This window comes from Tachypleus tridentatus, chromosome 1, assembly GCF_004210375.1.
Source record: "Tachypleus tridentatus isolate NWPU-2018 chromosome 1, ASM421037v1, whole genome shotgun sequence".
NCBI lineage: Eukaryota > Metazoa > Arthropoda > Merostomata > Xiphosura > Limulidae > Tachypleus > Tachypleus tridentatus.
The window spans coordinates 17,475,397-17,493,459 of NC_134825.1; the positions used below are offsets into that span (position 1 = coordinate 17,475,397).

Below are 18,063 nucleotides of genomic sequence, written 5' to 3' on the forward strand. Positions count from 1 at the left end.
GAATATCACATTTTGTTGGTTTTTTTTTGGTTTTTTTTAAAGGTAATGTACTTAGCCACAGGTATACCAGTGTTAAAGTGACTTAACAAGATTTGGGAATACAATAATCCCCCCTCCATGATGATATTTGTTTTTGCTTTTTTAATAATAATAAAGAATTAAAGTTGCTGTTGAAAATCACAGAAAATGCAAACTACACATCAGTTACAGCTTGTCATGTGGAACACAGATTATAATTCAACACAGATTTAATATTCCAAATCCTGGATAGCAATCAATAAATCAGTAGTTTTTGTTTTGTTTATCAAACTGCTTTTCTTCCTTTCAAAAGAAAATGAAAATTCTTAAAATGATACAGAAACTGCAAAATTTATCTTGACAAAATATGAAGCTAAAAACCAAGTTTATGGGAGGTACATTTCTACAATCAGATTTTTCAATAAGCAAAATCATTTTTCAGAGTGTCAAACCACAGTAAATAAATTATTGTTTGCTAAAACTTCAAGAACTGCTCTTTTAATCTCACAGCATGCAATATATATATAAAACCTACTGACAAGTCTAAAATTTAACTAACCCCTGATCTGCCTGTCCTATCTGGCTACTTGTTTCTACACCAGCACAAGCTGAAGATATTGTTCCTAAGGTATTGTCTTCATTGGATCTTTTACTTTCGGAAACAGCATGGAGTTGTAAAGTTTTAGTATCAGATCCCAGTTGGTTGTCACCACTGTCTGCTATGTTTCCTGTCTGGCTAATTTCCTTTATTGGGTGATCTACCTACAAGTTTATTACAGGAAATAAAGTTTTTGTTCATATCAAAAGATTTTTGCCCAGCTAATAAACTGGGTGTTAATCTACAGTTTTGGTAACTATTCTTACCTTTCATTATACAATTGCAAATTGACATACAGATTTAGTTAAATTATGTGGAATCACTATAATGTTAATAAAACAATTTTAGAAATAATTTCATTCTGACATGCTGTAATGTAAGTAACACTATTATAGCACCCACCCTATTTGTTAAGTTTTTTTTATCATCGTTTTAACACTAAGATCTGGAATTGTAGACAAACTGGCATCTGTTTTAGTAATCACAATATCTAGCAGATGATAGAAAAGCACTAAAATGTCCCTCAAATTCTGACAGAATTAACAGTACCTCTTGTCCTCACTAACTTATAGAGAAACCTTGGTTTTAAAATCAAGTCTATTTGTATCAATCTTGGTCAAAATTCATTGCCTTTTACAAAGTAATTCATCTATAAAAACTTGTTTACACTGCTAAGCTAGTCAAAAAAAAAAAAAAAAACACTGGTTTACACTGCTAAGCTAGTCAAAAAAAAAAAACACTGGTTTACACTGCTAAGCTAGTCAAAAAAAAAAACACTGGTTTACACTGCTAAGCTAGTCAAAAAAAAAACACTGGTTTACACTGCTAAGCTAGTCAAAAAAAAAAAAACACTGGTTTACACTGCTAAGCTAGTCAAAAAAAAAACACTTGTTTACACTGCTAGTCAAAAAAAAAAACAACACTGCACTGGTTTACACTGCTAAGCTAGTCAAAAAAAAACACTGGTTTACACTGCTAAGCTAGTCAAAAAAAAAAAACACTGGTTTACACTGCTAAGCTAGTCAAAAAAAAACACTGGTTTACACTGCTAAGCTAGTCAAAAAAAAACACTGGTTTACACTGCTAAGCTAGTCAAAAAAAACACTGGTTTACACTCTTGGCTAGTCAAAAAAAACACTGGTTTACACTGCTTAAAAAAAAACTTGTTTACACTGCTGCCAAGCTTAGTCAAAAAAAAACTTGTTTACACTCTGAGCTAGTCAAAAAAAAAACTTGTTTACACTCTGAGCTAGTCAAAAAAACTTGTTTACACTGCTGGCTAGTCAAAACTTGTTTACACTGCTAAGCTAGTCAAAAAAAACTTGTTTACACTGCTAAACTTAGTCAAAAAAAACTTGTTTACACTGCTAAGCTAGTCAAAAAACTTGTTTACACTGCTAAACTAGTCAAAAAAAACTTGTTTACACTGCTAAATAGTCAAAAAAAACACTTGTTTACACTGCTAAATTAGTCAAAAAAAAACTTGTTTACACTGCTAAATAGTCAAAAAAAAACTTGTTTACACTGCTTGAGCTAGTCAAAAAAAACTTGTTTACACTGCTAAGCTAGTCAAAAAAACTTGTTTACACTCTGAAACTAGTCAAAAAAAAAACTTGTTTACACTGCTGGTTAGTCAAAAAAACTTGTTTACACTGCTGCTAAAAAAAAACTTGTTTACACTCAAAAGTCAAAAAAACTTGTTTACACTCTGGCTAGTAAAAAAAAACTTGTTTACACTGGTTAGTAAAAAAAACTTGTTTACACTCTTGGTTAGTAAAAAAAACTTGTTTACACTCATGGTTAGTAAAAAAAAAACTTGTTTACACTCTGCAAGCTAGTAAAAAAACTTGTTTACACTGGAGCTAGTAAAAAAAACTTGTTTACACTCAAGGTTAGTAAAAAAAACTTGTTTACACTCTGAGCTAGTTAAAAAAACTTGTTTACACTGCGAAATTAGTCAAAAAAAACTTGTTTACACTGGTTAGTCAAAAAACTTGTTTACACTGCTAAGCTAGTCAAAAAAAACTGGTTTACACACTGAAGCTTTAGTCAAAAAAAAAAACACTGGTTTACACTCATGGTTAGTCAAAAAAAAAAACACTGGTTTACACTGCGGCTTAGTCAAAAAAAACTGGTTTACACTGCTGGTTAAAAAAAAAAACACTGGTTTACACTGCTGGGTTAGTCAAAAAAAAAAAAAACTTGTTTACACTGCGAAGCTAGTCAAAAAAAAACTTGTTTACACTGCGAAGCTAGTCAAAAAAAAACTTGTTTACACTGCGAAGCTAGTCAAAAAAAAAACTTGTTTACACTGCTAAGCTAGTCAAAAAAAAAACTTGTTTACACTGCGAAGCTAGTAAAAAAAAAACTTGTTTACACTGCGAAGCTTAGTCAAAAAAAAACTTGTTTACACTGCTACACTGCTAGGTCAAAAAAAAAACTTGTTTACACTGCTGGTTTAGTCAAAAACTTGTTTACACTGCTTGAAGTCAAAAAAAACTTGTTTACACTGCTGGCTTAGTCAAAAAAAACTTGTTTACACTGCTAAGCTTAGTCAAAAAAAACTTGTTTACACTGCTAAGCTTAGTCAAAAAAAACTTGTTTACACTGCTAAACTTAGTCAAAAAAAACTTGTTTACACTGCTAAGCTAGTCAAAAAAAAAAACTTGTTTACACTGCTAAGCTAGTCAAAAAAAAAAAACTTGTTTACACTGCGAAGCTAGTCAAAAAAAAACTTGTTTACACTGCGAAGCTAGTCAAAAAAAAACTTGTTTACACTGCTAAACTAGTCAAAACTTGTTTACACTGCTAAACTAGTCAAAAAAAACTTGTTTACACTGCTAAGCTAGTCAAAACTTGTTTACACTGCTAAGCTTAGTCAAAAAACTTGTTTACACTGCTAAGCTAGTCAAAAAAACTTGTTTACACTGCTAAGCTAGTCAAAAAAAACTTGTTTACACTGCTAAATAGTCAAAAAAAACTTGTTTACACTGCTAAGCTAGTCAAAACTTGTTTACACTGCTAAGTTAGTCAAAACTTGTTTACACTGCTAAGCTAGTCAAAAAACTTGTTTACACTGCTAAGCTAGTCAAAACTTGTTTACACTGCTAAGCTAGTCAAAAAAAAACTTGTTTACACTGCGAAGCTAGTCAAAAAAACTTGTTTACACTGCTAAGCTAGTCAAAAAAAAACTTGTTTACACTGCTAAGCTAGTCAAAAAAAAAACTTGTTTACACTGCTAAGCTAGTCAAAAAAAAACTTGTTTACACTGCTAAGCTAGTCAATGTAATGGGAAAACATCCTAAAGTCAAGTTTACTCTGATCTCAGATCTTTTTAACCATTTTCAATGTCTTTAATTATTCATCTTACAAAAATTCCATGCAAGTCACAACTGACTTCAAGCTATACAAAAGACACTTGTCCAGGCACCAACTCTGTCATACCATGATCTTGTTTTCAAACAGCTTATTTTGATTTGATGCAACTTTGATTAAATGAACAAAGTTTCTGGATAAATGTGTGAGCTGTAGTTGGTAAATATTAAACTAAATACTAGATAAAAGAAATACTTCTTATCCCATCACCTGAGCCTCTTGACCACCAACTGATAAAGGAAGGTTAGCAGAACCGTGTAACAGATAGGATTCATCAACAGGACTAACTTTAAATCTTGATATAGATTGAACATCCTATAAGAAATAAATGCTTACTAAGAAACATGAAGTTAACTGCTGTTCCAGTACCTACAAAGAAGAACTATTTTCTGATAACATCACTATATTAACTTTCACAACAGACTAGGGCTCAAAGGTCATATCACATTTGTCAACTTGTTTTTGTGAATATGTGTCAACAAGTTTGAAATTAAACTTCAATATTATACAGGTTAACTTAATATATACTTTTATATTTAAAAAAACATTTAAATACAGATTTTAACAAGTCACATGGTATAATGAATACAGCATTGTTTACAATTAGATGTTTGATGTAAACATACTAAATCTAATTTCATACAAATTAGGAAGTCAAATTACTATTATTAACAAGCTATAATATAAAATAAGAACCTTGTCTTCCCCTCCCCTCAAAAGATGCCATAGTGAATCAAAGGTGGTAGGTCCCATAATTTATTTTAAACTAGTTTATTCATACTACAGTACATGACATGTGAATAACCAATTAACAGCTTAGAATATCTCTGGAGTGGTTTTCTCAGCCATTTTAATCTTTGGAAAAGCTACCACATTCTTTTGGACCAAGTTTTTAAGGAGGTAGAGTATTTCTTTAGCCTTTTGAAGTTTCATTTTTTTTTTAATATAAATCTTAATAAATTAAAGTAGAATATATATATAAAACTTAAAAAAGATTGTTTGATATCCTCCATGCATGAAATTTTAAAAGGCTTAGTAACCTTTGTCCAGCACTACCAAAACAGTCAAGACAGGGAAAACTAAAGGTCAGTTCTATAATACTGAATATGCAACCAGAGTTATGTGATATTTGGTAGGCATGACTGGAAGGTCAATATAACAAAGAACGTAAACATAGCATAATGAGAGTTAAGCTACTTATTATAATAAAAGTAGTTTAATCTATTTGGTAAATCTAGCACATCATTTTTAAATGATGGTCATGAAGTTTAAGTGACAGATCCCACATAGAGTATCAAATGTTATTGAAAACAAATTTTTGATTACACAATACTTGAGATTTCTGGGACAAAGCACAACTTCTGTGATCACTTTGCACCCTGACTAGTAATGAGACTACTTTCACAAAAATCTTTATTAAAAATATATTTCATTAAAATATCTGATTTTATGTGTACAAAAAAACCTGTAACCTTTATTAAGTCTACCACATTTTGTAAAGATACACATACTGCATCAAAAGTTTATATTATAAAGAACTAACATGTGCAAATGTGCATACAAAATAATGTAATCGTGTATATTACCCTCCAGTCCATTGTGAAAGGGCTAAATTCATTCATTCAAAATACTAAATAAGATAAGAAATAGAACTTGCATAATTAAAACTAATACAATATTCATACACACAAGGCATTGAAAGTAGTTCTAAATACTTACTCCCAAACTTTCTTCATGTGTACACTATCTTAACAATATTCATTTATTACATGATCTTATTAGTAATTCTAATGAAACAGATGTAACTTATCAAACAGACATAACATACTTTGATGAAAATAAGTGAAAAAAAATCATTTCTCCTGTATCCTCAGGTTACTAACTAATACTAAACTTCTTAAAATTCTAGCACTGATAAGTTTGTGATACATTGACTAAGTTTTAATATTTTTTACATTATACATACCTGAGGTTGAACAGGTAAGTGTGTGCTGTCTACAGCTATTGGAATAGAAGGTACTGTATCAGACTGTAGTATAGGCTTGTGTGTTGGTGATCCATAAATTGAAGAACAAATTTCACTTTCTGCATCAACTTTAGGAGTTGAAGGAATGCTACCTTCTTGACTATCAAAACTGAGTTTCTACCAGAGCAAATACAATTTATCAATCATACTGAACATGCCAAAATATCTTGAAATAAAATACATATTCATATATATGTACGTAATAGACAAAAGCATGTACACAAATGCAGAATTTGCAAGAATATCACAAAGATATATACCATGAAACTTAAACTAGGAAGAATTCTATAAAAACCTAACTGTAATAGACTTCAAATTTACTTCAGTATGTGTATGATTATACAAACTACTTTAATCTTAAACAAGAACTACAATAAGTTCAAAGGAGATCCAATATCTTACCAACAACCTTACAAAATTAATGCTGCTGGTACACACAAACACTAGTAATCATAATTTTTATGTTAATAAGATTTTAAAATCAGTTATTTCCCAAAGAGTTAGTATTTATGCAAAACCAATTCCTTCAATTACTTTCCCAATATATATTCTAGTTTGTAAATTGTGAAAGATTTCCTAAATACAGAGGAACAACCAAGACAGCTAGAGCACTGAATTAAGTATCAGAAAATCCACCATGTTAAATGACTTAATTTAAATTAACATAGCTAAAATTTGAGATTATAAGTACACAAGAAATCTGTAAAAAGACACTAAGTTTTTAAAATAAGTTTTAAGCAGAGCAATGAAATATTCTAAAATCTGTCTGAATTCAAGTCTTCATACAAGTTCTTTTATCAGCTTGGACAGTTTCATTTACTACAAGAAAATATGTTTATTAAATTCAATATACGTTCAGCATGTCATTTCATGATGAATCAATAATAAAATTGGTACAAATTCTTCAAAATAAATAATGTAATACTCATCTTAGAAACATATTTAGTTAAAAGACAATTACAACATCAAATCAACTGTTCTTTATTAAATACCTTGGAATGGTCCAAATCTAACTGATCCCTAAGAACTTGACGCCTAGCTGTTGCAGGACTCGAGGTGGATGTTGGAGTAATAACATCACATACGTGAACAACAGGAACTTTATCAGGATACTCTTTCAGCTGAGACACTATGTCCTGAATCTGGTCAATGAAAATATCTGCATGGTACTCAGGAAGTAACTGAGTCATCACCTATTCCAACAGAAAAAATTCTTCACTAAAATATTCAAAGGAAACAAGTGCTACAGCTATTTTGTACATCTTGAAGATGAAAATATTAACATTTTAATATCTGACTTGAGGTCTGAAAACAGTTTATTCAGTTACAGAGCCATAAACTAGAAAATCAGACTCTTGACTTGCCAACCTCTCAGTCTTTCAGAAAGTGCAAATAATTCTCTCCAACATTTAATACCATACTATTTATAGCCAATAGTTTTAATCTGTCAAATGACATGTTATATTAGAATGTTTTGTGTATACAGAATTTTCTACTTTGTTTACAATTCAAAGTTTCCATAAATAAGACTGGCTGAATTTTAACAGGTCTTGTTGCATAATTAGAACCAGTAAAACAAAGAGTTAAGACACTGTCTGCTTTTTGTGTTGTTATTATTATAAAAAGTATGATTATGGTTCTATAGTCAATAGCAAAAAATAAAAATAAAAAAGATACCAGTGTAAATATATTTCTTTTTCATGTGTATCTATTAGAATAGAAGTAACAAAATGTAAAAAATTAGTAACTTATTTACATTAGATAGAGAGATTGGGTAAAACTAACTTTTCACATTCAGCTAGCAAATAGTGTGCACATTATATAATTCAAAAGGGTAATGTGAGTTAAATACCAATTTAAATTATTCAAAAATTCTATGGTAGAAATAGTCAATTTTGTTATTAATTAGATACAATTCAGAGTGATATGATAATATTTAAGTATAAAATGGTTCATACTGTTATGAGGTTAAAGCGATTTACGATAAACTGTAATTTCATATTCCAGAAAAAAGAAATGAAAATATTTAGATTAATATTTGGTGATTACAAGGTTAGAGAACAGTTTTACTAAAATAATGCTTAAATTTATCTTGGAGCTTTTAGAGATGAAATCAGATTTCTCAGATGAAGGAAAGCATATTTCATCTTACCATAATCACTTTTCAAATTTCAGTTTCGACTGCTCCAAGTGCAAACTTATTGAAAATACTTCATTAAAAACTGATTTTTTTACAGATGGCAATGCTTATTGAAAGCTTCCAAACTTCTGTGAAGATACACAAAAAATACTAGAATTTACAGCATCGAAACTAAAGGTCAGCTTGGGATTAATTTTTAGATCAAATGAATTGTACCTATAGCAACAGCTAAACAAATACTAAGAACTTACCAAGTTGTTTGATATTTCTTCTGGAACAACATCTCCAATGTCAAATTTGAATGTCACTGTTTTCTTTACAGATTCCAAAAGACATTCAACAACACTACAGTCAACACTTAACACGGTAAGTCTTGGACCTCTTTCTTGAGTTTTTCTGCGTTTACCAGGTTTTTTCTTTGCAGGATGTTTAGCATCTAACGAAACGTCAACTTGTTCAATAGCAGGATCCACATTACTGGAAAGGGTAGGAAATAAAAATGGAGAGAAGTCAAGGTTCACCATAGTTAACACTACAGATGAATTATAACAAAAAGTAATTTAGTAAGACTTAAATATTTTAAAAAGTACTTTGACAGTAACTTAAATTTTACAATAGTCAACATTCCATTGTACAATATAATATATACATGCATCTTTTAAGACTCATTTAATTTTTAGAAAAGTAGTAATTCATTTATTTAAATATTCAGAAGTATGATAAAAAAATATTGTATAAAAATTAAGGCTAAACTATCCTTTTCTTCAAGAGATGTGCAAACTATATTAAAATTTCCACTGCAGTAATTTGATAAAAACTTGTGAATCAATTATTTTCTTCTTAATGAACAGAATAATTAGCTTCCAACACTAACTAAAATACAGAAACCCTCCATGAAGTTGCCTAAGTATTATTACATGTCAAAGATACTAAAATTTTCTATAAACCAGTTTTGTTTGAAAACAAATCTTTTAGTATTTGTATCAACCATTTCTTCAATATCAATAGAGTTTTTGTGTATATAATTTCACTAATTTCATCCAAACCAAAAATAAAACTTGGAGTATACCCTCTGGTGAATGCCAAGTTGCAGACCATCACATACAGAACAATTTTGTTTACTTTAAAGTTAATGAATTTAAAACTATTTTTAACAAATATTGTTAATTCAAATGCAGTTCCAAGAACAAAAATTTATTTAGGCTTATAAATCATTAAGGGTTACATTATTATAACTTACACTAATACAATGCTTGCAATAATATTAGTTTGCTTGTTTTGGAATTTCGCACAAAGCTCCTCGAGAGCTATCTGTGCTAGCCATCCCTAATTTAGCAGTGTAAGACTAGAGGGAAGGCAGCTAGTCATCACCACCCACTGCCAACTCTTGGGCTACTCTTTTACCAACAAATAATGGGATTGACCGTCACATTATAATGCCCCCACGGCTGGGAGGGCAAGCAGGTTTGGTGCGACTCATGCGCGAACCCGCGACCCTCAAATTACGAAGCGCACGCCTTAATGCACTAGGCCATGCCGGGCCATATAATATTAGTAGAATATACAAAAGTTTATGTGTTAACTAATAAGAAAAATTGATTAATTATGGTATAAGTATCTTTGCTCGCAGAAAGTAATGTAATTTTTACGTATTGGAAATAATACAAGTTTAGAAGAATGAATCTATACAAATAGTTTATTGCTGTTGCAGTAGTGATAGAGTTTATGTACAACTAAAAATAAACTTCATTTTGGCAAAAAACAAAAATGATCAGAAGCAGTGCTCTTAATTTTGAAAATGTATATTAAAGAGTCTTTACCCATAACATGCTCATTTTGATTTTTGTTCCATGAAATGCTCTTATTTATCTTAAATACAGTAATTAAGTATTAAACCTAACATTATATCAAATTATCAAACACTCCTAGTTAAATAAATGTTATATATTCTTCATCATGAGGATGTAAGTGTTTGAGATTTCTGGAGTTATTAGCCACATTTCACCGTTTTCTTTGAAAGTTTATACTTAAACATTTGCTTAATAAAAAGGAATTCATTAACCTGACAGATATCACTGATAACCACATTTCATTGAAGAAATTAATTGGATAAAACATGCTTGAGTAGCATGGTGACACCATTATTTTGGTGAATGTTATTAGTAAAATTTCCACACTAATCTACTTGTACCCAAACTATAGCAAGGCCAGCCAACACAGGTCAGTAGGTCAAAATACGTGCTCATCAACACAAGATTACAAAGTTTTCTTTAAACAGTACTCCAGTTAGCAAGCATACTAGAATAATTACCAACCAAAATTTAGCCATTTACAGCCTTCGAGATACTGAAAAGGTACTTTACTGTCATGGAAAGATAATTAAGCCTCTGCCACTTTAACAGTAGTGCAATAATTAATGAATACATTTTTGTAGTTTTCTGCAGGTCTGCACAAGATTTGCAAAATGCAGTTGGAAAACTAAGTGCTCTCTAACTGCCAAAGAGATTGGCATGGTTCCACTAAATGTTCAAAACAGCTTAATTACCAAAAACCAAAAACACAATGAGGCCTGACACACAAAGAACAACTAGTAACTTACAAACAAGCCAAATTTGTTTAACTGATTCAACAGAAGATAGCAATAAGACTGTTGTTGTGGGACCACAGACAAAATTTGCTGCACAGTATGCACAGAACCTGAGATTCAGAATTAATTTCCTGATGAAGTTTTCAGGTTTGTGTCCCACCTCTTTTTAGAAAGACTGCTAAAATTTGCTGTTGAAATTAAGCATAGAAAATGACTGTTAGATGCTTTTGCACTAGAAGCCCATTAACTACACCCTATCCCTAATTCAAACACCTTATTAATGTGGCATTACTTAGCAAATTATTAAATTAACTTGTTAGGAATGTGCACGCAGTTATGAAACCATTTATTAAAAGTACATTTAAGTAAAATTATGTAAAACAAAATGTTAACATTATTAATTGTGTTTATTATTTAATTTACTAAAATAATCCTGTGCCAAATTTCACCTTTTGAAATAATTTGTTAAATTACTTTATCACAAAAATGTTACTGCTGCACTTTATAAAAGATTTAAAATACAGAATTCTGGTAGTGATTATTCGTTGCAGAAAAGAAATTATATGGAGTGCAGAATTAAACATTTGTAATTAGAGATTAAAATTGTCTGGAGTTTTTTTTTTAAACTTGCAATTTAAATGTGATTCAAGAATATTGAAAGAACTGCAACTCCCATACACATGGACACAGAAGATTGATAAAGTACTAACCTTCATTACGCTCAACCTAAAAACAATCATAACAATATTCAAAGACTGTCCTTCTAAAGCTAATAAAAGAAGCAAACTGGCACATTTTTTGTTTGTATTAATTACTTTATATGCATATAAATATTCCTACAACTTACCCAGTAATACAAGAATAGATTCAGTATATCAATTTCCTTTAAAACAAAGAGAAAAAAACTGTTCAGCCTTCAAATTCATCCAGCAAATGTTATCTAAAACACTGCTCTTTGTGGTTACTCACAGTTTAGTGATATCACTACCATGCTAGTTACTGTGCCAATATTTTACAGAGGTAAGTAAGAAGTAACAGTTCACTTTTCAGAACTACTAATACTTTTAAACCTGTTAATAACAATCACACAGATGCTCATTTCATTCACAGTGGTAATACCACTTAATTTCAATTAGTTAAATAATTACCTTCCATTAAAACATGATTTACCTTTCAATTATCCTAGTAGGATCACATGGAACATCCGCAGTCTGCGTCTGAATAGTGTCTTGGTCTGGAGCACCCTCCTAGAAATAGTAATCAAGTTTTAAAGCTTGTATTTTAGATACAAATTTATTGAAATTTCATATTACAGAATTAAAGTTCATTAAGTTTTCTTTATTGAATGTACTTTACTTTATGGAAAGTATCTTTATTCTACTTCCAATATGCAATTCCATACTTTCTTATAATTAAGTAAGTGTAGAAACAGATTGTGATTTGGTGTAAGGACAGTAGACTAATCATAAATATGCATTGTTCTTACTTTTCTTACCTGCATATTTAGAAGAAACTGAAAATGTACGAAAAAGAACAGATTAAAAAAATTACCATGTACACTTCCCATGGTACAAAACGTGTTTAGTATACTTTCCAATAAGTGTTTTTTGTTAATCATGCTGTATTATTTAAGCAAATGCATGAAAAACTTAACTTTGCATTTAAATATAAGCACTGAAAAAACTCAAACTGCCCTCTTATACAGATAACTGCATTCCTTACTATCATAAAAAACTTTACCTGTTTTCCCTGGTCCATAGCAGATGGTTGATGTGTACTAAATGACACTTGACTAGCTTCCTGTTTTGTGCCCAAGCCATCTGGTGGTGCTTCTTGACCAACGTTATCAGGACCTTCAACTTGTAGAAAATACCATTTCTTTAGTTTTATGTCCACAAATATTTTAACAAAAATATACCGTTTTTTTCTTATATTTTACTTTACAACTTACAGTTTGTACTCTGTATAGTGGAATAAACAATATCACAAATCTACTGAGAAGCTTGTTACATAATAACTTACAATAAGCACTTAAACAGTAAGTTAAACTTTTAACTACCCTAAAATATTTTAATAAATATAAAACAAGTTTACCTCTTTTTTAAATACTTTACTTGTGATTGACAAATGGATATTACTGTGTGTATGTCCAAGTATTTTATCTGATATTACATTTGGCATCTTCAAAAAAAAAAAAAAACTATTCACTGTAAGCAGATAATTTAGTAAGATACTCAATATGTATATGAATTAATAAAAACATACCTATCAATGTTTCCACATTGCTGCAATACTGTTAATAATTCTATTTTTAACAAAGTTCAAAACAACCCAATACTTTATGTAGTATAACAAAAAAAGAACGTGTCCTTGATTTCTCACTACATCTACAACACAGCATAGCTAGGTGTAGAAGATGGCAACTTACATTGCTTAATAAAACTGACGTGTACATACATATATCATTCACTTTTTTTTTTATATAGTTAAACAACAACTTGCTAATGAATCTGAAGCACAGATATTAAAATACAAGAATTTAAAAAAATCTCTCTGAAGTGAAAAATATCTGGATTTACTGTTGAACAAATATGAAGTAGCCTATACATAATTGATAAATTTTACAAACTTTGCAATATAATTTAGTCAAAGTAACATCCCAATAAATATTACACAGTAATGTCAATATACTTTTTCAAAAAACTAGTCAGCTTACTAGTACTGGACTATCCTGGACTTTTTACCTTCATTACTAAATTATGTGATGTAGAACAAAATAATACCATGTTTTCTTAGCTCTGAGGTAGAACTAGTTACGCTGGTAGAAAGACGGTCTTCTGTCTCAACCTGAGTTTGTTGTCGTTTCAAAGTTTGAGTTTCTAGGACCTCTTGTGACTTTAATTGTTCTTGGATTTGTGTCAACTGCTGTTGAATTTGATGTAGTTGACCTTGGTGTTGGAGATTTGGAAATTGCTTGTAATGTGTTTCTGATTCTTGAGATTGCACCTGTGGTTGCTGGGAGTGCCCTTGTTGAATTCCTGATTGTGCAAGTGATTGCTGAGGAAGATCCTGTGTCACTTGCAGTTGTCGAGGATGGCCTTGTTGGAACTGCATCTGTTGAGCAAAACCTTGCTGTATTTTTGATTGTTGTTGTGGAAGTCCTTGTTGCAGATGAGGTTGTTGAAAATATCCTTGGTGTGGTTGTTGCACAGCTCCCTGTTGAGATTTCTGTGAAGCTTGTTGGATCTGTTCAGCTTGTGTCTGTGACTGTTGATGCTGTCGTTCCCTTTTCAAAGATGTTATCTGGTTGCGAATGGCCATAGCCACAATTCTCATATCTTCCTCCATAATAATTCCAGTCATTTGCTGAAACACACAATTTTCTTTAACATCACTAAACATGAAAACAGAAAAGATACAACTATAGACTTTCCCATGAACTGCAAGTAATATTGAAATATACATTAAATGAAAATGAAACCAAATCTAGCAAATCTGGCTTCAAAGTTTTGTTATATTCAGCCACTAATGTAAATTTTCTATCATTTTTTACAGAACCTTTGGATGCTACCAGATAAGAAGCATAAGCAAAACATAACTTATCCAGATTTATGATGCAAACTGCTGAGTCAAATGATTTTGTCTATGCATTTGTTTATCATTAGAAAAGACTGAATCTAACTTATTTAAATGAATAAGAAATACAGAAACTGAAATTACAACACAATATAATTCCGACCTTCTCAACACTGACTGAGAGTCAAAAGTCGTCATTGTATTTGTTGACCTTGCATTCAAAATTTTATTGAATCACTATTGCATGAATTTATGTCAAGTTTGGTATCAAATTGTAGATTACAATTCATATGTTAATATTATACATTTAATTTCTTAATTTAAAAGTAAATATTACAAAAACATTTTTTGTGCATGTCACTGGATATATTGAATGCAGCACTGGTTTAAATTAGATGTTTGTGATGTTCAAACACAGTCTATAGTTTTTTGTATGAATTAGAAACTCACATTACTGGTTGGCAAGCTAAAATATAAAAACCTCTCATCTTTTCTATTTCCTAATCATTTATGTACCAAATCAAACAGTAGTCCTGCCCCACCTCTTACCATTTTTGGAAAGGCTTCATTACACAATTATTTCTATTATATATAAATAACCAATCAAAAACTTAAAATGTCCCTAAATAACCAATCAAAAACTTAAAATGTTCCTTTAGCAGCTTTCTCAGCCAGTTAAAAAGTATTATGTAAACTCCTTTCAAGACAAGACTTGAAGTTGGCAAGTCTTTAGTCCGCTCAGTTTGTTTTTTTTAAACACCAAAATACAGTACTTAAGCTTGTTAAACTGTAATGGAATTCTGTTATACTGATATATATTAATTTATAATTTTTTGGTTATTTCACATGTCTATAAGACTAAATTATTCTGTTTCACATCCTTCACATCCAAAAGTTCAAAAGAGTTAGTAATCTATGGCAAACAACAAACCAGTACAAAGGTTGTAACCAGAAGATATATTTCTGTACCACACTTATTTACTATTTATGTTTATAACTTATGATGTTAGCAAGGTATGGCTAAAAAGATCAATATAAAACAAAAATAAATATACATAAATGTATAATATAATTACATTTGTTTGAATTATGATACTCACTCTAGAACAAAAAAACAATTTATATTTTTTTTTTTTTTTTTTTTTTTTATGGTGGTTAAGGGATTGGTCAAATTTACCAAAACACGTAGAGATTCAATAATGAAAACAATTTTTTACTTAACAAAAACATTTGATAATTACTTGGAAGTTAAAGCTTTTGCATGTGAAATTTGAAAATTTTCTGATGCATAAAAGTACTTTTAATATCAAAATGAAAAGTATTTTGCACATTGGATAAACAACAAGCAGAAAATAGAAAAGGCATGAGAAGACGTGCTTAGAAAAGCTTGAAACTTAAGATTTTGCACAGAAAAGCCTTGCAGTATTTACTGAACTCAAGTTTTGTGAATATATGCTTCTAATTTAAAAGTTAGTGCAAAAACTGACAAGCACAAAATCATTACAAGGTTGGTCCCAGGGACCAAGCCTGTGTTAGAGTTATGTTAAAATCAGCTACACTTGAGTATTAGTTAAGTTAACAATTTATTTTCAAATTCTAAACTCATGTAATATAGCAACATTAAACTTTTCAAGTATGCTTTTAGAATTGACATTAGAACAGAGTCCAGCTAAACACATTAAGTCAACACATGTTGTGCTGGATTACTCATATGAGCTAGGCTTGTACAAACATTTACAGTTTGTGTCACAGTCTGATGGATAAATTGGGATACTTGTCCAGATGCTAGCAAACCTGAGAGGATGCTAAGTACTTAAGGCTGAAAATAACTAGAAGTCAACCAGTCATTAGTACATGAATTAATAAGTTTATGTTAGCATTTACAAACTGTCCCTAAAGTATTATATACAACTTTACCATTGCCTGGGCAACTTCATCAGGATCGTCACTTTCAATATTGAACTCAAACTGAATAGCCTCATTTTCTTTATGCTTGTCTTTCCTCTTCTTGGGGTCCAGAACTCTTAACAGTAGTTCAACTTTTGGTTCATTGCTTGCAATATTTTTCTCACGGTTCACAAGTTCAACCTTCACCCCTAGATCCTCCTGAAAGAAGTCCAACTGAAGCATCTCCTTTACAGTAGGCCTGTAAATAAGTATTTTATTGCTCTGACATACTAAAATACTGACATATGAAGTTGGTTATCTGCAGGTAGGTCATAAGGGATTTAACAGCAAGTACGAATTATGATTTATGATAAATACCATAATAATTCATCCTGAACAAGGTTAATGGATTCATTATTCTATAAAAATCCTAGTCAAAGATATGGAAACAAAATAGATTATAGATTATCTACACAAAGATGTTCACCTGTTCTAAACATGTTTATATACTACAATATTAAGTTCAAAAATTATCTAACTTCTGATTTTGAACCCGATTTCGTCACATATTTATCAGAACACTACCTATTTTTGGAAATTACCTTCTACTCTGTTAATAATCTATTGAACTTTCCATTGTCCAAAATGTTATGAAGTGGAAATAAACATTAACAGATCCACAGGAAAGAATGGTGTGTGCGTGCACAAAAGATACAATAATTCTTTAACAGGTTTACTGCATGCACTACAATCTCCTTATACTAACTCTTTCAAACTTCGTTTTGCCAATTACAATACTGCCCATTTCTGACTACACATCTTAAAAATTCACTGTGTAAATTGACAGATTTTTTGATGAACTAAGACTTGACCTCTCAAAATACTGTCAGGTCAGAGAAGGTAACAAAATTATTGGTCAACATCAATCAATTATACTTTAAGTTTCTATTTATATGGATTTCTCAAATAAAATACTTAATATTAGTCTCCTTGAACCACCACAATATTTTGGTGTCACTATCACTCTCTAAGTTTATATCTTGTCATAGAAAAAAAACAACAACTTTCAAGCAAATGTAATTTAACAAAAGTTTCATGAACAAAATCAATACTTAAAGAAGCCATATGATGTGTTCCCAAATCATCTAAAAGCCAGTTTTTCTTTCATGCAGAAGCTATACCTAAATCATTTTTTAAAGAAACCACCAATTACTATATTGGTCCAATTATAAAGCAACAAATTTGTTTTTTTTAATCAATAACTAAGCTGTAAAATTGATAGTTGCCTTATAATCAGTCAACTACAGGGGGTCCCCATTATATCCAAGATCACCCAAAAATCAAGCCAATACAGTAGCTTACACGCCACTATGCACTCTTATGTTTATGTCAATAGTTTAACCTGTTCTAACAAATATATAGATTTTAACTGGATTAGCAAGCTTGTAGGTTATAAATAGCTCTTTATGATATAATAGCAAAATACTGAGGTAAAGATAAGTTCTGAAAGTTTATATTAATACAAATTTCTAGTACTCCATTCCAATTAACATTAAACAAGGTTAATAACAGCAGGATATTCAATCATTTGTTCACGTACGTTAATCAGACTAACACTGGCTATTCTTAGAAAGCCAAGTTCTTAAATCACGAACAGAAAATGTTTTAGTTTTTTCAATTTTACGGTTTAGGTTAAAATAATTTAAAAGCATGTTTCTTACCTTTCTTCTTTTAAAAGACGAGTGCAGCAACCAATGATTTCTTTCAATTCTAGGTTTTCGATCTTTCCAAAACTTTGAGGTGGAATGCCCTAAAGGAAAAAAAAAAGTATTTAAATTCACTCTACATATCCTATA

At 30.5% G+C, this 18,063-nt stretch overlaps 1 protein-coding gene across 6 annotated transcripts in view; it reads right to left on the reverse strand.

Moving 5' to 3' along the window:
• Nucleotides 1–18,063, reverse strand: part of LOC143244016 (uncharacterized) — a 72,318-nt gene that overhangs the window by 24,244 nt on the left and 30,011 nt on the right. For all 6 annotated transcript variants that reach the window (XM_076487972.1, XM_076487977.1, XM_076487962.1 and 3 more), the window contains 10 exons: nt 17,929–18,017; nt 16,238–16,466; nt 13,528–14,110; nt 12,485–12,603; nt 11,915–11,991; nt 8,409–8,634; nt 7,010–7,210; nt 5,958–6,134; nt 4,202–4,306; nt 578–780 (listed from right to left, as the gene is read on the reverse strand). In XM_076487972.1, the coding sequence (XP_076344087.1) occupies nt 578–780; nt 4,202–4,306; nt 5,958–6,134; nt 7,010–7,210; nt 8,409–8,634; nt 11,915–11,991; nt 12,485–12,603; nt 13,528–14,110; nt 16,238–16,466; nt 17,929–18,017 (2,009 nt within the window). The remainder of the gene's footprint in view (nt 1–577; nt 781–4,201; nt 4,307–5,957; nt 6,135–7,009; nt 7,211–8,408; nt 8,635–11,914; nt 11,992–12,484; nt 12,604–13,527; nt 14,111–16,237; nt 16,467–17,928; nt 18,018–18,063) is intronic.